The sequence below is a fragment of the Crocodylus siamensis genome, chromosome 2, assembly GCF_052110815.1.
Source record: "Crocodylus siamensis isolate JL-2025a chromosome 2, ASM5211081v1, whole genome shotgun sequence".
Classification (NCBI taxonomy): domain Eukaryota; kingdom Metazoa; phylum Chordata; order Crocodylia; family Crocodylidae; genus Crocodylus; species Crocodylus siamensis.
The window spans coordinates 229446252-229470308 of record NC_143396.1 but is presented as its reverse complement, the minus strand read 5'-3'; the positions used below and the strand labels follow the sequence as shown (position 1 = coordinate 229470308).

The following is a 24057-nucleotide window of genomic DNA, read 5'->3' as shown; positions in this document are numbered from 1 at the left end:
TTTTTAAACCCGAAAGTTTGCTAAGAAAATTTTTCCAACTATTTAAATTGGTCTAATAAAAGATATCAGATTCACTCAAAGAACCTTGTCTGCCTATGTCCCTAGACCAACACAGCTACAACCAACACCCCACAACATCCAATTAAAATAATTAAAATGACTGAATATAGAAGTGTTTTACTCTAACAGAAAAAACAGTGATTTGTAATTGCAATTAGAATTTTCCTTACTTGTGAAATAATAAGTATATACTGGATTGTTGTTCTTGATTCCATGCCTATCATCTTGTTAGAAGAAAACTATTTGCAGTTCTAGTCTTTAGCGATAAGAGCAGCACTGGAAAATGATCTTCTATATCATACCAAACACCACTAATATTTAAGCCCTGATAAGGTCACTAACTGACTTTTGCTAGTGCAGTGTCTTCAAATATACAACATTTACTGATGTCAGGTCAAGATGTTTGGCTTGACTGGGATCAAACACTCTGCATGTCCTGAATAAAATAGCTGAGGATTGAGAAAAAAGCACCAGCACAGCACATGTGTGTTTCAACTCTCCTTACTGCTCTCTTTATCACTGATTAAATATTGCTGCTTTTGGTGTGACTTAAAAGATCAAAGATCATACGTGTTCAGTTGTTTGACCATAAGAGTTTGCTCACCTGGCAAGATCTGCTAAGTCATTTGCTGCTTTATGTGCCCTGATGTCTTTTTTTCCTAAGTAGTAAGAGATGCCATTATTCTTGCAGCTAATGTTTATATCACTCTGGCAAACCACATAAAGAGGACAGACACATCCCTCAACTGCTGAACTACAACTCTGCTCAGTCTTAAAAAAATTCCACATAATCCTAAAGGTGTTGCCATGAATATTAACAGCTTCAAGCCAACTGTTCCTTCTTGCGATTATCAGTGAAAATGGTTTTGCAGGCACCAAACTTGTTATCTGGACATACTGACAAAACCATGCCTGGAGGGCACGGAAGGCAGTAAAGGCTGGTGTTGTACTGCAATAACAACTTAATTCCTATAAACAAGTTTTTCCATGCAACTTCCTTGAACAAACCGTGCTGCGCAAGTCACACACAGAATTCAGAAAAAGCCTTCAGACTTCTGTTGTGCATGTAATATCGCCACTTCAAAAAGCAATCATTTTATTAAAAAGAACCCTACAGTTCTAAATTGTATCCCTGACCTCCTGACTATCTGGAAGGTACCAGTTACGATTACAAGAGACTAAAGTCAGAGTTCTGTTTCACGTGGCAGTCTCCCATCCACATATAGCAGCATTTCGGCCCTTAGGCACAGTTTGCAACTCTATTACCCAGGCAATAAGAGCATGCAAGTATCCACATGGCTACTGCCATATATGAGTAAGTATGCAGATCTGTATACTCCTACCTGAGTGCACATGCCTGTCTCCCCCCCAAACAAACAAATAAACGAGGAGGAGGACTTTCCCATATTTTAGCCTCAATAGTTGAGTGCTCAGGGCATCTACCCAGGAAATGGGAGACCACGTTCTAGGGCCCCCTCACCCAGAGACACTCAAATTGAAGTTGATATTTTTACATGAACTAAAGAATTAATTAAATTAGGTCCATCTTTACACTCATTTGAAAGAATTCACTACTTTTATACAAAATTCATAATTTATGCCACTACCATGACAAAACCGTACTATATCATTGTCATCTAAATTTTTAAAGGTCAAAAGCTACATCCTCCAAAACTATTGTTGTCAAACCCATTTGGCAACAAATGAATAATGCCATGGCACCTCTACTACACAAACACTGAAAAAAATACAAAAGCAATATTTTCATAATATTAGGAAAATCAGTATAAAAGGAAACTATACTTCTTTACATACATCACAGCATGTTAGAAGTACACAAAATATGAGATTTCAAACTTTTACAATAGAGTAGAGGAATTACTTTCTGTGATTTGCATGGGGCAGTGTGATATTAGCTTTTTTTGGAATAATATGATACTCTTGACTAATATTCATCTTATAGTCCACTGTAATGCCCAAGTACCTTTCTACAATAATATAGCATAGTGAGTTGTTCCCCAATTTGTATTTGTGCATTTGATTATGCCATCTTTAGTGCAGTACTTTGCACTTGTCCTTAATGAATTTCATCACATTCATTTCAGACCATTTCTTCAATTTAACAAGATCATTTTGAATCTTAATCATATTCTCCATGGTGTCTGCTACTCCAACCCACCTTGTGGTCCTCTGCAAATTTGCTAAATATGCACTCAAATCCATCCTCCCAGTCTTTTGGGAAGATGATGAATACAGGTTTCCCTCACTTTATGCTGTACATGCGTTCCTGGAAAATGGCACACAACTCGAATTCCACTTTAACAAATAGGGGTATATTCCAAGACCTCAACTATACTGACCCCCCAGATCCATTTCTACCACTTTTACAAGACAATTTTGGTACTCTCCAACAGCAGACAGTACACACAATCACAGGGTGGTGGTGAATGTTACCATAATGGGGATGGCAACTACAGAAACACGTCACAGACAACAAGCGAGAAGCACAGATCTATACAGGAGACTATATTTTGATGCACATCACTCCCACAATGCACTGCACAAAGCAGCTGACTGTGGGCTTCCACCACACCGATCGCATAAGAGTGAATTTACCTTGCATATAACAAATTTTTGGTATAAAAAAGGTCATCGCACAAGAGCAAATTCACACATACAGAACCCACATAAAGTGAGGGAAACCTCTAGTACTAAGTCTAGGATATCAAACACTGATAGGTAGGGTCAGGCCTGAGACCATGACAACTGACCATTATCTATACTGACCGTCATCTATGCACTCTTGGCCATCTCCGATTCCCATCACTGTTGGCCAACAGGGCAATGCCATAGGTTCTTCAGTAGGGTGCCACAGAGTCTTGCGCCCTGATGACTGACCTGGTATGATACTATTCTCTCCATCTCTTATGCTCTATGAATCTGGATGGTGAGCAGTGATGGTATGGCCAAGTTCTGGGCCCCTTACAGCTATCATGGAAATCAGACAGAGCTAAGAAGTTTCAAGGCCAGGTGATGGTGCAGAGGCCAAAATCCACAGATCTTCATAAGCTTCACCCATCACCCATATAGGCTAAGTAGTCTTAGAGGCTGAAGGGAGTTCATCTTCCAACACTTTGATGAGGGGAAATAGTGTGTCCTACACCTGCTTCTAAAAGGCTGTGTGCCTGTGCCAGAGAATAGGTGCTGATTTCCCCAAATCTGGAGATATAATTCCAGGTTTGTCCCTGGTGTTGGAAGGTGTACAGGGTCATGCCTATGCTCCTAATCTTGTACTGCATGTGAAGGTCAGGGATTTATCTTTGAGAAAGAGCTTATTCTCCCTGTCCCTCCTCTTTCTCATCTTAAAAGACAGACCCTGAAGCAAAAAAAACAACCTTGCAAGCACTCTTCCTGGTTCAGCAAAGCTGTTTTCCTGCTAGTAAACCATTAACTAAAAGATGCTTTGCAATTTCGGAGACTCTAAAGCCATTAGGATCTCAAGATAAGTGCTCCATCTCTAGCTAGGTGGTTGAAAAGAACTGAGGTACAGGTAGTTCTCTCAGCACAGGGGAACCAGGAGGCACAGAACTAGAGCGCACTCTATGGCTACTACTACAGCAAAAATGGCTCTGGTCAAAGCTGAGAGCATGAGATACACCCACTAATGAGGATGTGTATGTGCACAGTTACACAACGAATTTCAGTTACTTCTTTCTAGTTCATGATTTTCTTATTCTCCTGTCATTTAGATTTCTTTCAGGCAGTTCTGTAAGTTTCTCACTGTCTCTGACTGTATTTCATTCTGTGTTCTGCCACTATGTGACAATTTTTCTATACCTTTCTCTTCATACAAAAGCTCTTTATTGATTTGCCTATACCATCTCTTCCACCAGACCCACGTTTGTTGTAATATTTCAACTGAAATGTCTACAAACTCACACAATTCTTCTCTCCCTCTTTACTTCTCATAGTAGGTATCTTATTTACATTATAAATCCTTTAAGCGAGAGCTGTCTAACTTCTTCATGGCTGGGGGCTGCAATGCTGTATGTTGTGTGTGGGCAGGCAGCTTCCCCCCGCCCCCACCCCTTCCTTAGAAGTGGGCTTCCACAGCACTGCAGGCTGCACTGAGCTATGCTGCCCTGCCCTGCCCCATCTGGTGGGGTAGGGGCAGGAGTGAAGGGGTCCAGAGAAGAGAGGGGGAGCCTGGAAAACCTAGCTGTAGCAGCATCTGGTGTAATGAGGGGGCAGGGGGAGCCCCATGGCTGCAGATTAAACCCTAACAGGATGCCAGTTGGGCAGCCCTGCTTTAAGCTACAGTGTCAGGATTGGCATCTCAGGCCTATAGGAGATATCTGATGAGATACAATGTGTACTGCAAATTTTCCTGGGATCTCAAAATACCAGATGTTTCTTCAGAAAACTTTGCTCAGAGTAAAGGAGCGGTTAAAGCAAAATTACAGTACCAAACCACAGTCTCTACCTTAACAATTAAGTCTCCTTTTTTCAGTAATTTAAATTAGATTCTTAATATTTAGCATGAGACTAATGTAACCACAAAAAACAAGTAAGTACATTTTCAGTTCATATGATAGTTACTGAATTCTCATATTATACATTTATATGATAGCCTCTGACAGTTCTGTCTCGCTTGAAACAAGCCACATTCAGTGCTAAATCTAAGGTGGCCGAGCATAAATAAGGACATGATTTTACTCTCGCTGACTTTAGTGGATGTGGGCCTAGATTTGATCCATGCTAGTGAAATAACTTGTATACCTTTCGGTATGCACAGATGTTTCTCTCTCCATTGCTATATAGTATACCATCTTTCATTTTGAAAGCAGTTAGGCTATAATTATAGTTAGACTTTTTATAATTGATATCAATTCTTTAAAGAGCGATTCTAGTGGACTTGTCTGTTATTTGCAATATGCATATGTAAGACAACTTACAAATATATAAGCAACTGCTTATTTGGAAAAAGTTGTACAGGTACTGAGAATAGAGCTGAGTACTTATAAGTCATTCATCAGATGCAGATCAAATTCAATAACAGCTTCAAATTGGAAAAAAACGGGGGGCTAGATTCAATGAATTTGTATTTAAAGCTCTATTATAAGGGTTGCCACTCAGAGAATGGAAAAATCTCCAAATATGTATGCTCAATAGGCCTGTGCAAATAGAAAAGTATTCAATTCAGATTTGACCAATTTGGAGGACAGTGATTCCATTTGGAGATTTGGATCACCGTCCTGAATCAATTCAGCTAAACTGGCTTCAGAAGATTAGGAGAGATTCAGTGATTCGGATCAACCAGGGAGAGGAAGGCCCAGCTGAGTGGCTGCAAGTTCTCACGCGGCTCCTTTGGCTGTGCCTGCCTCTCTCTGGGTGGGGGGAGTCATGGGAGAAGCCCCCATGGCTGCCCTGCCCGATCCCATCCCCATCCTGTCCCAGCACTTTAATTTAAAAAGAAAAAAAAAGTCCTGCATTCACTGGCTGCAACAGCAGCAATCAGGGGCCTCTGGGCGCTCGTGACAGAGCCCCACCATGCAGTGCAGTGCAGTAGCAGGAATCACCCCTCTCTCCCCGCTTCTCCCATGAGGCAGCTGTCGCATCACGTGGGTGCAGTGTGGCTCAACAGGGTGCTGTGCACTGTCTGGGAGCTGGGGTCTCTAGGGCTGAGTGCTGCCAGGTTCCGGCCGACAGGTGGGGCCACCCCAGCTCCCAGACATGACGCAGCACCCTGCTGAGCCATGCTGCACCTGTGTCAACTGCCGTGAGGGTGCCAGGTGGGGGGAGTGATCCCCTCTGTCCCCCACTGCCCTGTGCCGTGTGGGGGGGCGCTCTGCCACAAGCCCTCAGAGGCCCCAAGCCCCACTGCCAGAGCCAGTGAGTGTGGGGCCAAGAGGCTGGGCAGCCATGGGGCCTTCTCCTGTGGCTCCTCCAGCTGTGCCTGCCTCTGCTCCAGCAGGGGGAGCCATGGGGCCTATGCCCTGCTGTCACTTGCCCAGCCGGCCTGGCGGGGACACATCGCAGGTGTGGCTCACTCAGGGCGGCAGCAGGACATAGCCCCCACTCCCAGAGCTACTGCACCTGCATCAGCACTGGGAACAGGAGCTCTGCCCTGCTGCTGCTTGCCAGCTGGTGCAGAAGGGTGCAGGATGCAAATGCAGCAGTGCTGGGAGCAGGGACTATACCCTGCTGTTGCTTGAACCCTTACACCTGGAGCGAGCCATGACTGCACCCCATCACCCCCTACCCCAGCTGGGCAAGTAGCAGAGTATAGCCCCGGCTCCCAGCACTGCTGCACCCGCATCCCACACCCCCCCGTCCCTTCCCTGAGTAATGCACCCCTTGTGCCAGCCCCAATTCCTCCCTCCCCCACACCCCTTCCCTCCCCACCCCCTCCCCCAACCCCAACAGACTAACCAGCTGGAGGCAGCTGCCCGTTTAGTCTATGGCGGGATCTCCGAAGCAGCCGAATCTTTTCTGAAGCTTTTCCAAACCAATTTGGATGTTTCTAATCAATTCAGAGCTTTTAACTGGTTTCCCGATTCGATTCAGATTTGTACATTTGGTCCCTGAATTAGGCCGAATCTCCTTTGAATCAAATCAGCTACTGAAGCTTTGCACAGCCCTGATGTTCAATCCCTTCCTATGCCCAACAAGATTTAACACTATATCACCCATATCAAAGCAGTAACAAGGGCATTCTCCTGAAAGCCTGGAGAGTTACAGTTTGAAAAAAACCCAAAACCTTAATTCAGAGGCATAATTTTTACCCCCTGCTCCTCCAGATACACTTCTGGACATGGGGCTGTATCTGCTCGGTTGTACACCTGCCAACGGAAAGATTCCTCAGAGAAGACAGCTGAGCTGGAGCCCCCTTTAAGTTAGTACTCTGGCACTAGTGTCCCTCTTACCCCTCCCTAGTTACCTTAATTGGTCACCCAACTCTAATTAAGAAAGCATGTTTGCATTTCTAATTGTGGTTAATGTGGTAAGTATGAAAAGGTTAATTTCCCCTTTTACCTGTTCTATTCTCCCTCTTCACCTAAACATGTTTCTCTACCACTTGATTTCCTTCTCTCCTTGGTCTCCTAGATATACTCTGAATTTAGTTGATTACTGGCTTGCTGGGGCAGTCCACCAATAACTTCAGTCCCTTACGTCTATTTCTGCTATCTAGGTATATGTTCTCATCGTTATCAATGACAATTTCCTTACCCTCCCCTTTAGTAGCAGTGAACCCTAAGGTAGGGTAAGCTCTTTTTGTTTTTTTCTTGTTGCTTTAACAGGCGTCCCAAATCTTCTTTCTAATTAAAAAAAACCTGCCATTTATAAAAACAACAGCAAATAAGGTGGAGCAAATGCCAAGTTACCCACCTGCTATTTGTAGATCACCTTCACTTTGGCTCTAATTCAAAGTCCACTGAAATAATCAAAGACAACCACCAATTTCAACAGCCTTTGAATCAGACCCTTTGACAAGACGCTGATTAAACTTTTCCCAATAAAATAAAATCACTTATAGTCTCCACGGGCATCTATATATGTGCAGTGAGGCTGCTCTGACATGCTGTATTTACAGCACATCAGAGCAGACTTGTTTTATTGAGTTCACTAGAGCATGGTAATCACCAAGCTCCAGCAGACTCCAGCATCACATGTATCAGCATCCCCACGCTGAAAAATAGCAGCAGGGGTGCTTTAACTAAAGCTTGAACGAGCTTCAGTTAAAGAACCCCTGCCACCATTTTTCAGCATAGAGACACTTATACACGTGACACTCCGGGCACTTTAATTAGAGCAGCTCCTCAAGCTTCTCTAATTAAAGCACCCTCCCCCTCCCAAAGCGCGTGTATAAACACCCCTTGTTTCTAATTCACGTTCTATTTTCAGTTCTACATTACATAGTATACGTCTGTCTGCCTTTAAATAATTAAGTAATGTCCTCACCCTCATAGTACAATTTTGTATTTGCCCACATCTCTCTACTTTTTTTAATTCAAGGCACATTTCTTATCTATTAGGGTGTCCCTTATCTATTTCCAAACACAGCCTGATTCTCAGGACCTTACCACACTGACTACCCAACCTAATGTTTCTTTCTCAGTGCTTTCCAATTTAAAGACCCTGTTTATAGCCACCTGCATTTTCCAGGACAGATTCACTTTCATGCCCAGAATTTCACACTGTATACTTCTAATTCAGATAGTAGTAACTTCCCTAGAATCAAGTTAATTTTAGTCTCACCAATATCTAGAGTTTAAGTAAACAAGTAATTACCCCTAATGTCATCACCTCTCTCTAAAACAAGTCATCATATTTTCGTACAAAATTACAAGGTGACAGCTTTAATAGGGCTGGATATCAAAGTACCTGAACAGCAGCATTTTGCACAAAAATGAGCATTACTATTTGTTGCCTACTATAGCTACACAAAGACAGCAACAGCTGAACTGTAAAGCAATACTACATTTTTAATGGAATTCCATCCCACTGTAAAACCTCTTTGTTTTACACGGGGCAAAATGTTTGGATCTGTGTGTCATCCAGGCTTTAATTTATGTTTTAAAAATGTGGCATTTATTAGTTTAGCAGGAACTGCATATTTTAAGGTCCTACCTGTGCATTTAGATTTCAATAACTTACATAAGTTGCAAAACATGATGCCTAAAATAAATAATAATGTATAAACTAGTTCTACTGCCTTTACTTTTCCACAAGAACATCAGAATATTTGCAGTTTTCTTTTCTGGGACACACAAGCAGGAAAATTAAATAAAATGGTAAATTGCTGCTCCTAATTTTTACCAGTGAAGGCAAAAGAAAATTTCAAACCCTGGAATGAATTAATAATCTGGAGTACCATGGGACATATATTTTTGCAATCTCTCTTCCTACAAATGTACTTCAGCTTTTTAAAACTGTGGTGCCAAGTAACAAAGAAATATAATCAAGTGAGTTTATTAAGATTTACAAATCTCAAGTCTTTGGCCAGTTTAACTTCAGAATTTATTTTAGAAATCAGAATACAGACATCAACACCTAAAGAATATGTCTTTCAGTTAACAAAAAAGAGAAACGGGGTATTAAGGATAGTATTTTCGAGCACAGGTACCTATGGTTACATATTTAAATACACATGGCCTTACTTTCCAACATGCCAGGCACTTACAACTGCTACTCATTTCATTTAGGTTCTAAAAATGAGTTTACATGCTTAACTTTATGATCCCAACCTGCAAAATACTGCCTTGTGCGTCTTAGCTAACACCAGGAAAAGAGCAGAAACAACTAAAATTTAAATCAGGAATCCTTACACCCATGTCTTCCTAAACCATTAAATCACACTTCCTCTCAAGTGTGGAAAGGGATAACTGAGAAGAAGTAAATCCAAGGGAGTTCTGTTCAGCAGCAGAGGCAGGTGAAGGTGGGAGAAAAACTTCTGGAATCTGTGCAAGTGAGGAATGTATTAGACTTAATAAAGAAGCATGTCAAAAGGAGAAGCAGCAGCTATTGGGAGTCCATCCAAGAAAGAGGGGCAGCTACAGGAACAAAAAAGCAGTTACTGAGCTATTTCAGAAGTGGGAAGTAGCAGAGGAGTTAGGAAGAGTTGTTTCTAGCACAAAGGAAGCAGAGGTTTTAGAAACACAGGTATTTCTGAAAGAACGTATCAGTGGGCAAGGAAGAAGCAAAATGAAATCAAGAGAAAATAATTTTATTAGGGGACAATGAGAACAAGGAAATTTGTTTCTCTGCTACCATATTAGCTTCCGCCATTTGGGATCTTTTCAAACTTACATGGCATACATTTACTGGTTCACTATAGGTCCATTTTGCCCTGTCTCCTGTGTCACATTTTGTTTACAATTCCCTTCTTAATAACTCCTAACATTTTGTTTGGGGTTTTTTTTAATGGCTGCTGAGCACTGAGCTGATGTTTTTTAGCAAGCTGTCCACAAAGACTCCCAGATCTCTTTCCCATGCAGCAACAGCTAATGTGGAGCCCATCACAGCATATGTATAGTTCAGGTTATGATACCATTGTATCATATTTTATACAATAGACCTTGATCTTTTTAGAGTCATAACATCCCTCCACCACTTTTTTCATGACAGCACTCCTGGTTGAGAACCACCGTTGGCATTGCCTCATGTTACCTCCATGCTTCTCGACTAGGTGTTACTGCTTCCAGATAAAACTGCACATGTGCTGTACAACCAACCCAGAAAGTCCTGTGCCACATGGTCATGCTCCTGCTTCATTAGGGCTATGATCAGCCTAATGCAGACATGAGCTGCCTTGTACAATGAAGTCCTTGCCAGTCAGCCACCCCCAACTCCCATCCCCACCCCTGCCACTGCTCCTGGAAACAGAAGCAAGTGGGCAGAACTGTCCCATGTGCCTCTGTTTCTGGGAGGATCTTATCAGGGGACGGACCCAGTAGTTCTACAGCCAAGCCAGTTTCTGCCTGCTTTTGGCTGATCAGAGCCCTAATGCAGCAGGAGTGTGTGTGGGGCAGTTTGACCTGGCTGCCATCGCAGTAGCAGCATGTGCATGATTGATAACACTCCTGAAGTGGGGTTCAGGGCACCCCAGGATGTCATGACACCTCAGCTGAGACCTACTGTTTTATATATTTGTTAACACCTTCTGCTTATGCACTCTCAGTATAATAGTGTAACTTAATTGGTTAAAATCATTCATGTCAAAAGGTATTTGTTAATGTATACCTTAAATTAAAGCTCAATTCTGAGAGTTGTACACTAAACCAATATCTAAATCCACTGCAGAATGTGGATTCAAACAGCAGGGCCTGAGAAAATTTTGCTGCAAAATCAAGTTCCATATCCCATTATTTAAGAATTCCAGGGACCCTGCATACTCTTGAGGCTGTTTTCTCCTTTACTGCCTTTTCAAATTGTTCTGCACAGGGAAAGAAAGCACAACAAAAAGTAGAATAATAAATAGTTCTCTTACCGGAGTGAGTGCTCCTTCTGCCTGAGCCTCCATTGGACTCGTAGGTGTGGCTGCAAGAAACTGACCACCAGCTCCACACAGAAGTTCTAGTTTATCTGTAAGCTGTTCAGAAGCAGCAACGGCATGACACTCAACAGCTAGGCCAAGCTCCACTCCCAAGGATTCATTCTTGGTATGGATGTTGTTTCCTGCCCAAGTACCTTGTCTGATATGCTCCTCTTGGGGGGACTCCTCAAGGACCTGTAGCACCTCAGGCTCTTCATCTGAGGGACTTTCAGTTGTTTTATGCACTAAAGCCCCATTGGTCCTGAAATCCTGCAGGTCCCGTTCCTTATCTACTATCACCCACTCCTTGGAATCAACCTCCTGCCGGCAGGAGCTCAGATTGACAGCTACAAATCCATTGCTAACAACACCATCGACCTGTTCTGGAGAACTGGCTGAGGCAGGCTTAGAAGCATCAGGGAGGTATTCTTCATCATAATGCCAGATGTGGTCAGTACGGACAGTCACAGCAGGAACATGCATTTTCTGAGGAAGAGGAGAAGGAGCAGCAACAGCAGTTTCTTTCCCAACATTTGAGTCTCTCTGCATCTTCTCCAAGCTTAGGAAAAAAGTTACATATGAATTAAGAATGAACAGCATTATATAAGGGCTCTGCTACACTTTCAAATTAAAGAAACCAAATATAGAATCGTTACACATTTTCAAACACCAACTTTATAGCTGGCTGGCTCTTCTAAGAGCTGGATAGTCATTTTTATCATGTGATGATTACTTTGCACATGTGGCTGATCTACACTATGCGATTAAGCGGTTAATTGTATGATCATTATTTGTACGTGTGGCCTGTTAAATGTATTTGATAATTAACCTATTAATTGCATAATATATGCAACGTGTAGCAGGGGCCTTAGTAACAGCATCTGAACTTAGTCACTGGAGCTATACTAAGTTGAGCCTCCTACAATACTTTAAAATTAGCCTTTAAGAGCTCAGACCTTTCAGAATTAGTCTACAAGAGCTCAGACCTTCAAGATATGGGATGAAAAACAAATTCAGTATCTTGCAGAGGTTAATTTTGCAAGCATTAATAAGTGGCACAGCTATGATGATCATGAAGGAATGAGGTAACCCAGTGGGGAGCCAACTTTTTTGGCAGGTGTGCTACAAAGCAAATCCTGCCTTTCTCCTGAGTTTCATTACAATCACCTTACCCCACCTGATCTACTGCTCTGCTTTCTACTCTCTGCCACTGTATTCCCTGCTCCCTCCCCAGTTTGCCATGTATCAAACAGAGAGGCTATCCATGACACTTCTCATATGTATGCTATGGGTTGGCTACTCCCAAGCCAGACAATACAGTTCCCTGTCCCAAGCCAGAGAAATTCAGGAACAAATACAACCAGAAGAAGGGAGTTAATTATTTCTTTTACTCCAATTTTTCCCTCTTAGTTACCCAAAAAATATTCTAACATCAGATGAAGGTGGAAGAAAGACCACAGCGATTCCTATATGAATTAAGTAGGTTTAATTACACTGGGTATGTATGCATGCATGTATGCATATTTAATTAAACTATTTTCTCAAAAGAGAGAGAAGAGCACAGGGTATTATTACTGAGATGGTCAGGGTATCATTAGTTGGCCAGTGCAGTGAGTGTGATATTGTGTCTTAAACTCAAAGGTGAGCAAAAGAATCAGAAATCTCAAGCAGCACTTACAGAAATGCATTCAACAGCATTTGCAAATGTTTTGCATATAAAATGCATCTCTTGCTAAACAAGGGCACAGTAGCAATCACACTGAAAATAAGGGGAAAGAGGAAGAAACACGATAAATCAAGGGAGAACTGAAAACAAGAAGCCAGCTCAAAATTTCAGCCTGAGGTTAATGCTAAAACATTTGAAGATGGATTCAGTAATTGCCTTTTGGTAACAAACAAGAAAAGAGAAATAGGAGGCTGCTGGATGATACTGATGTTTAGCACATCAAATTTTTTTGTTTACACCTTGGTGGCTGTTATATAATGAACCAACCTAAATATACCCTTTTGCCTATTTGCTGCTATTTTGCTTTTGGGACACAGAACATCTTTCCACAGCATCTCACATTCTCTTGTTTTGTCAGAAGGGTTAATGAAGAACACTAATGAGCTCTGTTGATCAGGAATGCAAATTTCTCCCATGTGAGATAGTGGGGGATTAATGAAAGAGAGAACATTACTTCCATTTGAGGTCTTTCTCCATCCTTAACTTAATACCACATGCAATTTTATGTTTCAATTTCAAATGTTAGGTGACTAGCTCTTTAAATCCCTCTAGTCTATACAAAATTCTCTCCTTTCTGCTGTGATTGCATCTTTTGCTAGTCACTTGTGCTTGGCACCTTGGATACCACCTGTATCTTCAGAAACCTTGTCCTCAGACTCTAGGATCTGCTGTGCTTTGCCCATATCTCCATCTCAACCCCTTTCTTCTCCTGCTTCCCCAGTCAGGTTCTTGAGGCCTTCCCTTTAGCTTCCCTGTGTCCTTCACCTATAATTCTTTCTATACTTAGAAAAAAGGTTCCTGATCCTGTACTCAAACAGCCTCTTCTGTCCATCTTCTGATTACTCCTCAAAACCCACCTTCTAGCTAGTTTTTCAGTGCTAATGCAGACTTAGAATCATAGAAAATTAGGGTTGGAAGGGACCTCAGGACGTCTAGCAGTATTTCTTGACCCATGGGTCGCAAGAATGTTCAGAAAAATGAGGGAAAGCATGGGTTTCCCCTTGCAGGCATGGGGGGAGAGGGAGCGGTGGCAGGAAGCTGCGTGGCTGGGTCAGTGGCACTGAGGTCAGTATCCATACTTGCTGTGATGAGGCAGCTGAGAGCCATTGCTCATGGAGCAGGTGGGTCCATGACCAGGCTGCTTAGCACAGCATTGGAACCCCAGCCCAGAGCAGGGGGGGGAGAGGTGCCATAGGCCTCCCCTTCTCCTCTCTCCAGCCCATACTGGGACTGGACTTGCTCCGCTGCTGCCTGCATGAGCTGGAGCTGCTGCAGCCATCAAGCTGTAGCCTGAGCAGCATGGGGGTAGCTGGACGCCCCCTCTGGCATGGTGTTCTGAGGCAGAACTAGGTGATTTCACAACTTTACTTTATATAAATCCTACTGCTCTTATAAGAACACATTACATACGATGAAGTGAACTGCTTTTGTCACATGATTTATCATCCAATTCTGTAATAAATATTCATGTCGAGTTGCACTGACTCCAATGAATAGTCCCTGCTGAAGTCAACAGCACCACTCATGAAGCACAACTCAACATAAATATTATAAAATTGTACCTTTAACTTAAAATTTCTCCAGACCAAGAATCTACCTTTACAAAACGTCACCAATACTTATCTCAGTATAAATTAAAAAATATATTAAAAATTTACCAAGAAAGTACATCTAAAAATACAAAATTTCTAAATGATAATGGGCATTAATTTGAGAAAATACAATACATAGAACTGACTTTGCTAGTCATAGCTGGCATAAGCATAACTCAGTAACTCCGTTTCTGGTTTTCACTGGGCATAAACAGTCTTAACCAACAAACCCCTAAAAGACCATAGACTGAAATGAGATAGAAAGAGTCTCTTTACCAGGTCTCAAGAAATTTATCAGTGTCTGGCTTTGACTCCAAGGTCAGGCGTTTCTCCAGTTCAAAGCTGTGGATTGAACGTAACTTTCGTACCAATGGGACATCCCTATCTAGTTGCGTCGTCTCTGAACGGACTCGAATTGGAGAACCGAGGCTTGGTGCATTAAGAATTCCATTCACTGGCCCATGGCTATTTTCCTCCTCAGTAGCAGCCTGTGCAAGTAAAATGCAACAGAAATAAAAATATAGCACAGTAACAGTGCCAGAAGACAGGAAAAACATATTAGTAAATGCAGCGGTCACACATCCTTTTATCCTGTGACGAACCAATTAATATTCAAGACACTCTTTCTACAAATACTCACCACCCCCATATATTATGTAGTGTTTGGGGGCATCTGCGTACACATGCGTTTTAATACGGAGTTGACTAATTAGCTTCACAGTAAAGTGTCACCGTCTACACATATGGTGCTATTAGGCCAGAGTAAACTAATTTACTCCGCTGTAGGACAGTACTGCCCAGCACAAGTACCAGCCTATGGCAAGGTTTAGTGTGCCATAATGTACGTGTAGACAGTGACCAGGGCTGGCTGGGACATGAGGGTGCTACAGTGCAGGGGGGCTGACTGCCCAGGTAGTGTAAACATTATGCCCAGGAGCAATAAACTCCAGCACGAACCATTATGGAGTTTATTCAGCCATGCTAACTGCACATGTAGATATGCCCTATATGTGCATTTTAGTTACCAGTTTCCTAAGGCACTACATTTAAATTGGAGATCAAGTGCCAGAAATACCAAATTCCATTTGGGACTGGAAAGAGTCAAAAGAAAACAATAACTCTCCTATCTTAGATCTATACTGATCCCTGGCATCCACCTGGGGAATTCTCCTCAATACCAGGCTTAACTCAGAAGCTTCTTCATGCCACTTTGTCGACATGACCTCTTCTGGCTTTATTGCAGAAATGCTGCTTTTCATGTTAACTCATCTTTATGTTTTTCTGCAACACTGTTGCACCCTAAGTCTACAAACTAGCTTTCAGATATTCTACATTGTCTATTAAAAATTAAAATTAGTGTCCAAACACATATATGGATGCTTATCTTGCTGGGATCCTATGACCCCAGCTGACTTCCTGCCCTTTGGGCAGGGGGCTGGACTCGATGATCTCCCGAGGTCCCTTCCAGCCCTAATGTCTATGAAATCTATGATATAACACTGTATATCAATGGACATTATTTAGCACTGAAGAACAAAATCAATCCCTAAATTAAACAGGTGCGATTCCCAGTTACATCAGCAAAACTGGATTTTGCCCAGAAAAAGTCCACCTGTCTTTCATCTTTCCCTCTAAAAAGGAACATAAATTACCTGGAGAAATAAATACAGTAAAAGCTGTGTTAACCAGCATGAGTGGGGAACGGGGTAGGTGCTGGGTACCTAAAAATTCCAGTTACCTGAGGCAGGGGTTTTTAACCTTTTTGAAAACCCTGGCGGAGCTGGGCAGGGGTAAGGGGGAGGGGTGACTGCACAAGGAGTGGCAGCAGTGCAGGGTGGTGGGTGGCACTGGCAGCCACCACATACAAATCCCGCCCCCCGGCAAGCCAGCCAGAAATTCTGGTTCATAGAGTATTCCCACTAGTAGAATGTGGGTTAACACAGCTTCTACTGTATCACATCAGTCTGGCATATAAAAATAAATTAAAGGCCTCTCTCTTCAGCTCCACCCTTAATTACTATCAAGGATAAGTGTAAAAAAACTCTTTTGGAATGAACAGGGAGCAAAACCATGTTTGAACTTGATATGAATTGTGGTCTTTGTAAGTGAAAAAGAGTATCGCCCCACTGATCCATGTACTTCTCTCTGGGTAAAAAGCAGAGTATTTCAAGAGCCAATAGTTCATCACACCATATTTTGTTCCTTGTGATGGCAGGAAAGTATTGAAAAAAGTTTTTTTCCCTTTCTCTGCCTGTCTGTAAATACCTTACAGATGCCCAGCTTTATCTTGTTTCTGTTGGCATCCATCTCCTCCCAAACATCTTTTTCCTGAAAACGTTGATGTCCAGGTGAGCCAGGTAGCTTTTCAGGCGAAACTCCAACAGGGATGCCATTATCTCCATCGCTGAGCTGCTCATCAGGAAACACCTCATCTGTATTCTCTCGCAGCAAGTCTCCTGGGATAGGGGTGGCATTGGCAATTCTAGAAAAGACATGAGAAGTAATTTCAAAGTAATGCTATAGAAATTGCTGTGAGATTCCCATATGAAGTAAGATTCCCATATTGTTAAAGCACTGATATTAATATCAACGCTTCCAAATAAATACATATTTCTCTAAAAAGCAAAGTCCTTTGGACAAGCCAGATTGAAGTTAAAGGATTTTACAATCCTAGTAACTGCATCATAAGCATAAAGCACTTCAAATCTTTTTTTCTACTGACTTCAATGTTATCTTCAAAATCTAGGAATCACTACCTCCAGAGAGAAATTCTGAAGATCATGTGTGCTATATCTTACTATTTCTGTTGAATTTGCCAAAGTGCAATTCTTTCCATCCTCAGACCTCTAAGAGATCTGCAAACATTGTTAAATAAAACTACTATATTAGTGAAATGTAGGCCCTTCTGGAATGAAACACATTCATTTTAAATTAAATGAAAAAAATGGAATTATTTTTGTCCCAATACATTAGTTTCTAGTATCTGGAAATGTAATTGCCTCCTTACTAATTTTCTAGAATATGGATGAAATAAAAAGCTCTTGTCTACAAAGTCTCTACTGCTGAAAACCACTCTGAACACATTTAATATATCTGTCCCAGGTTGTTATGAGGACTACTTCCAGAAGTGACAGTTTTGTGCTTTCCTATTTATTAGGAAACATTGAAATGAGTTGAGAAAATAAACATTCCTTGCATTATTTCTATCAGATTCACATTTTAACCATAGGTTTAAACATAGTTTGACATATACAACCTCATGATTACAGAGCAAAAGAGCAGAGTACAAATTTTTTAAAGTATTATACACACTCTCTTTTTCTGTCTTTCCTAATCATAACGTCTTTGCTAGCTATTTTACGGGTAGCTGGTTAATAAACACAGAATGTAAAAGGACAGCCCATTTCATAATCATATCTATTGTTACACATTTTCATTAGCTGTTCTGCTAGTAACAGTTTAGCATTATATATACTCATTTATTTTTGCACTGTAGTTTAAAATGAAGCTCAAATATGTCACTTTTGTAATTTCTTTTCAATATCAGATTCTTATTCCATGAGATTCAAATGCTCTGAGTTACTATTTCTTTAAAAATAAAGGTTCTTAATAATTTTTTTTCCAGAAACCCAAAATGTTTAACTATTGGTCTTAAATTGTTACACATGGTTTGTTTTTCTAAATTACAGAATTTAAATTTTTCTCCAAATTTAAGCTGATTGCATGCGGCAGATCAGATCCGTGTATGTTATATCGGGGGGGGGGAGGGAAACAAAACTGATTTTACAAAACAATAAGGCATCTGTTTAAAAAGAGAACAATTTACTCCATTGTTGTTAAAAATCTGAAAAATTTCCTTTCCCTTTTATTCAACTAATAAAAAAATAGTTTTTATTATCAATGCCATTCAACACTTCACCACAGAATTTCAAGATAGTGTGAACTGTAAAGCATTTAATAATTTAAATGTTTAAGGAATGGAATCTATGGCTGCCTATTCATGTTTTTGTTGGTGTTCTAATTAGAACACGCTAGAGCGGACTCAAGTAATATATTGAGACTACCCTGCACTCTAATTAGAACGGCCCAGCATTGCCTCACCATCATGTGTCTTAAGCCCCTGCACATTTTAAAATGGCTACAGGGGCACTTTATTTAAACCTCATCAAATGAGCTCATAGCCATTTTAAAGTGTGTAGGGGCTCAATATGTATGATTGTGAGCCATTTTAATTAGAGCAGCTGTCCAGGAACCACTCTAATTAAAACATCCCCTTCCCCCCCACAGCACATGTATAAACAGCCAACATTCTCTACATGTACGCTTGAAAATTGATGTTGAGTACATATTTCCCCTCAGTTGATGACAGGACAATGTCCTTTTCTTCCACGCATTACTGTGCATGCTTTGTATTGCCATCAGCTCTTGTGAAGGAAACATGAAATTCTGAACTTTTGAATTATAAAACCTAAATTTTGAATAACAATTCTAGTCCATATTGTTCTGTTTTCCCCTCTTACAAAGCCTTGGCAGGTCAATGATTCTCAAGCATTTGTTTTAAAATGTGTGTAGCTACTATTCTGTAGTTTAATCCAATTTCATTTTTAGGTGACGCAAGCAGGATGTACATAGCCATATAACTGCAAATTTTTGTACACATAACTTGAATTCTATTTCCATCTGTGATGAAACAGCAAAGGTGTAATTAGCAAGTTTTGCACTTTGGGCAAAACTCTGTTGGGGGAGAAGAAAAAGAGGGATGGCAAGCCCTGGGTTAAAAAAAACCCTGCTGGGCAGAGGGGAGAGTTCGGATGAGACGAGGCTAAATCCTTGTGGGTGGGGGAAGTGAGGGAGTGGGGAGGAGGCAGGGTTAATGATACCTGCCCAGGAAACTCAAAGTCCCAAACTGCTGTTGTCATGGAGCAATCAGTCTGTCCCTGGCTATTGCTGTTGCTGGGATGATATAATAGGGCATGGTCCTGCTTTGAGCAGGGGGCTAGACTAGATGACCTCCTGAGGTCTCTTCTAACCCAGATTTTATATGATTCTATACCAGTGGCATGGAGTCCCTGCACCCAGCTGCTGTTGCAATATCTGTGATGTGGGGCTCCTGCTGTCACAACTACATGGACTCCCTGGGGAGCTGTCATTCTGACACCCCCTCTAAGGGTTTGTAACTCACGTGCCCAGCCAAAGTTATACTACCGGTGAATAGGTTTGCCAAGGTATATGTGTACCTGCTGGAAGTAGAACAAATGACAAACCTCCCACATTTTAACCCAATAGTCTAGTGGCAAGGGTACCTGCCCAAGGAGTAAAATCCAGGTTTTTAGGTCCTAGAGAGGATTTGAACCTGCATCTTGAAGAAGAGGGCTAGACAGTGCTCCGGGTTATGACTAGCTCAGTATTTCCCACGCTTTGTGGGTTTACACCCCATCACAATGTCAGCTACTTCCTTAAGCCACCATTTCTTTTTCTGCCACTGATTTCCCTCCCTGGCAGAAATCAGCAGCAAGGGAAATCAGTGATATGAGAAGTGGTAGTAGCCACTGAAACAGGGGGGATGAGAGAGCAGTTGAAATAAAGAGGTACCACCAACTGTTGTCATGATTTGCACTCATTCCCTTTCACATACTGACTTTTTTTTTTTTTTTAACCTAGAAAGTCTCAATATTCACCCTAAGAATGGAGACCCAGCATTTCAAGCATTACAAACTCCTGGCGCAGCAGATGTAACAACTTAAAAATAACTGTCCTCAACTACTATACAACTGTGTTTGAGCTCAGCATAAGAAATATTTGTACAAACCCAATTGCAGCTGGAGTCAGACGAGTATGTAACTGAGGTGTAGTTGAAGTTGTTGTTGTTGTCAAAGAACCATCAGTCCCACTCTTCTCCCAATCAAAAGGGTCACTTTCAATAACCCCAAAGGTTTTCATGCTATTGTCAAACACAGACATGAGAAGCTGAAGACAAAGAAAAGAGTTAATCAACCTTTTCTTGGAGTAAGAGGAAGACAAAACATTCCAGACGCTTTCTCCTCTAAGACTTAAACTGACAATGAAATTGCTTATATATACTTGCTGCATCACAAATGCTCATAATTGTGACAGAGCATTGTGCAATAGTTCTATTTACCTCAGAAACGATGACCTGGCTCTCTGTAGACCACTGTAAACACTGCTACTACTTAACTGCTTCTATATAGATACAAAGGACCTTAGCGGTGTTGTAGCCTTTGATAATTTAAAACATTGGAACAATTTTTTGGAAGCGCTATGCCTATGAGGTGTTTTGAGAGCATTATAAGGAGGTGCTGGATAGAAAGGACCTCTGTGTGTTAAGGCTTGAAATCGGTCAAAAAGAGAAGGAGAGAGTTTTATTTCTTAAGATGTATACCAATATGTTGGAAAAGGAAGACACCACGAGGTGGCTGGAGCAATGAGTGCAGAAGGTGCTGTTCGTGGAGCGTGTGCTGGACTGTTGGAAGACATGGATTGGGGTGTGGAGGGCAAGAGCTGTATTAGAAGAAAAGCTAGGAAATCCAGGGGGAGTACAGCAACTCCGGTCAGTTGTTAAAATTGGACCCCACAGATGCTATGTAACTTATTATGGTCAGCCTAAGCGCTGTAGCCGTTGTGGTCTGGAAGACCACCTGGCCACATTTTGTAGCCTGACAATTTGCTATAGGTGTGGTGGGGCAGGTCATAAAGCAAATATGTGCAAGGTGGTCTTGAAGTGCAGTCGTTGGGGGGACTGGCATGTAAGGAGGCAATGCTCAAACTATTATGCAAATCAAGCAAGGGAGCCGAGTGAAAAGGAGGAGGGAAATGAGAAGGAAGAGGAAAGTTTAAGCAAGTCCAAAATGGAGGTATTTAGAACTGAGATGCCGGGGGCAGGGGAGCAACAAGACAGTGTAATTGAAGCAGCAAGGTGCAATCTGAGGTGGATGAAGTGCCACGTGTAAAAAGCATGGGCAACTGCCTCCTGAGTCTGGGAGGGCACCAGCAGCTGATTGTCAACCAGGTTTTGGGGGAGGTCCCCCAATGGCCAATCACTGATTCCAGAAGTGCCAGCAGAAGCACTGTCAATGTTTCTCTTGGTGCCCCCACGCCCTGGCCGGCACCAGTCTCGGGGCGGGGGGGGGGGGGCGGGCCTGGCTGGCGCTTCTCTCAGTGCCCTCACTCCCTGGCCAGCACCAATCTCTCAGTGCCCCCACTCCCTGGCTGGTGCCAATCTTGGCGGGGGGCACCAGCTGGTGCTGCTCTCGGCACCCCCACTCCCTGGCCAGCAAGGGCCAATCTTGAGGGGGCACGTGCCCCCCTTTCTCCCCTATGCATCATCTACTGTGAAAAGTACTGGGAAAGGCTTTGGAGGGAAACAAGGAATAGCATTACAAGAAAGAGGGGAAAAGTTGAAGAGATGGGTTGGTGGGGAGGAGGGAAGGAAATTGCAGGGAATGAAAACAGAACCAAAATTGTGTGGGGAGAAGAGGATGGAGACTGATTTAGAGAAACAAAAGAAAATAAGAAGTGGGAAATTAAAGAGAAAGAAAAGGGAGGAGGGAGAATGGGGAAAAATTTGGGGGAATTAGTGGCGATGAATATGAGCAATAGTGGAGAGGGAGAAAAGGGGGATGGGGAGGGCTTTCTGAGCCCGACAGTGATTACATACCTTTCAAAGATGACAGGGATGGGGGGGGGGGGGGGGAAGGGAAGGAAGAAACATCTGGGTTAAGCAGTGGGACAGGCGAAATATGAGAGGCTGCTTGTTTATACATTATTGTAATGGCTTGATGCTTGCCTCGCTGAATGTGAGGAGTTTGTATAGGAGACAGAAGTAGGATAAAATGAGGGAAACATTATTAGCTGTAGAGGCACAGGTGGTGGGTTTGCAAGAATGTGGTTTGTCCTGGGAACTGAATTATAAGCACCTGAAAAAGCGATGAGGGGGCAGGGTTGTCTTGGTGGAGTGGAACAAACAAGAATAAGACTGTGGGTTGGGACTGTCGGGGTGGCAGGGAGGTGTAAAAATTAAGGAGGTGCAAGAATTAGTTGAGGGTAGGCTGCAGAAAGTACTGATGGAGGTGGAGGGGGTTAAGGTAGTATTATTTAATTTTTATGTGCCGGCAGAAAGAGCAGAGTGCTTACTTTTCTTTCAAAAGATGGGGATGTGTGTGGGGGGAGGGCCAATGATACTGATTGGGGATTTTAACTGTATTATTGATGAGAGTGGGCAGCAGGGGGTGTGGCAGGGTGGGGCATTGAAGAACACGGGGAGTGGGGGCGGGAAATGGTTGAGAGGGTGGGTTAAAGATAAAGGGTTTAAAGATGTTTGGGAAGGAGGGGGAAATTTACAAGGGTGGATCCCAGTGGGAGGGGGAAGTCAAGGATAGATTATGTTTTTGTTTCTGAGGGTTTGGTGCTAAAGGAAAAGCATGTGATCGATGTAGGGTTTACAGATCACCGTGTGTTGTGGGTGATGGTGGGACTAGGCGAGGGGATGAAAAAGGGTAGAGGGCTTTGGAAAATGAATGTTTCACTGTTAGATGACAACGAGCATCCAGCCTTTAGAAGGCCATATGAGCAATGGGAAATGTTACATCAGTATTTTGCTATGAGATGGGAATGGTGGGAGGTGATTGAGATGAGGATATGGGTATAGTATGATGGGATGAAGAGAAGGAGAGTAAGGGGAAGGAAGCAAGAATTGAAATGATTACAAAGGGAGGTCCACGGGTTGATTAAAAGAGTGGGGTGAGGGGGAGAAGGTGAAGAGGAAATTGGAAAAGGCGACAGAAGGAGTGGAAAATTGGTTTAGGGTGAGGATGAAAGAGAAAATGTTTTTAGCGAAAGAGGTGTGGGTAGAAGAGGGGGAAGAATGGGAGAGGTATTTTATGTTGCAGGTTAAAAAGAAAAAAAAGAGTGAGATGGGAGGGATATGAATAGAGGAGGAGGTGTAGAGCAGGGGGTCGGACTCGATGATCTATTGAGGTCCCTTCCAACCCTAACATCTATGAATTTTTCTTTAGGGTGTTAGATAAGATGGGGCTACCGGGGGAATTTGTGGGGAGGGTAAGAGCTATTTATGGTGGGGTAAAGAGCAGGGTTATGGTCAGGGGATTTTTGGGAGAGGCTTTTGGGATAGATTCAGGGGCGAGGCAGAGGTGTTCGCTCTTGCCAGGGTTATTTGTATGCATAATTGAGCCACTGGCACACCGAATTAAGGGCAATGGGCCATTAGTGGGGTGAGAGTGACGGGGTGGGGGGTAAGTTAAATGTCTGCTTTATATGGATGACATGACAGTGGTGGTAAGGGATGAGGTTTTGCTGGGGAGGTTCTGAATCATGCTGAGGAGTTTGGGGAGGCAGCAGGGGCAAGGGTAAATGTGAGTAAATGTAAGGGACTGGCGGTGGGGAGTTCGGGTTATTTGGGGAGATTTGGACTGACGGTGGAAAGGGAAAAGATAAGGTGCTGGGGGTGATTATGGACATTCAAGTGAAAGGGAAGGAGGCGTAGGAGAAATTGGAGGGAAGGGAGAAGCAGGTTGTAGGGAACATGGGGGTTGTTGTTTAGGGGTAAGGTATAGGTGATAAAACAGTGTCTATTGCCACCAGTTCTGTTTACAGGAATCGTGTATCCG

At 42.5% G+C, this 24057-nt stretch overlaps 1 protein-coding gene across 2 annotated transcripts in view; it reads right to left on the bottom strand.

Annotated features, from left to right (window-relative positions):
• The window catches only part of TTBK2 (tau tubulin kinase 2), a 206603-nt gene that overhangs the window by 48013 nt on the left and 134533 nt on the right, over positions 1 to 24057 (bottom strand). For both annotated transcript variants that reach the window (XM_090033330.1, XM_090033332.1), the window contains exons 10-13: positions 20223 to 20380; positions 16679 to 16895; positions 14690 to 14901; positions 11051 to 11654 (exon numbers count right to left, since the gene is read on the bottom strand). In XM_090033330.1, the coding sequence (XP_089889456.1) occupies positions 11051 to 11654; positions 14690 to 14901; positions 16679 to 16895; positions 20223 to 20380 (1191 nt within the window). The remainder of the gene's footprint in view (positions 1 to 11050; positions 11655 to 14689; positions 14902 to 16678; positions 16896 to 20222; positions 20381 to 24057) is intronic.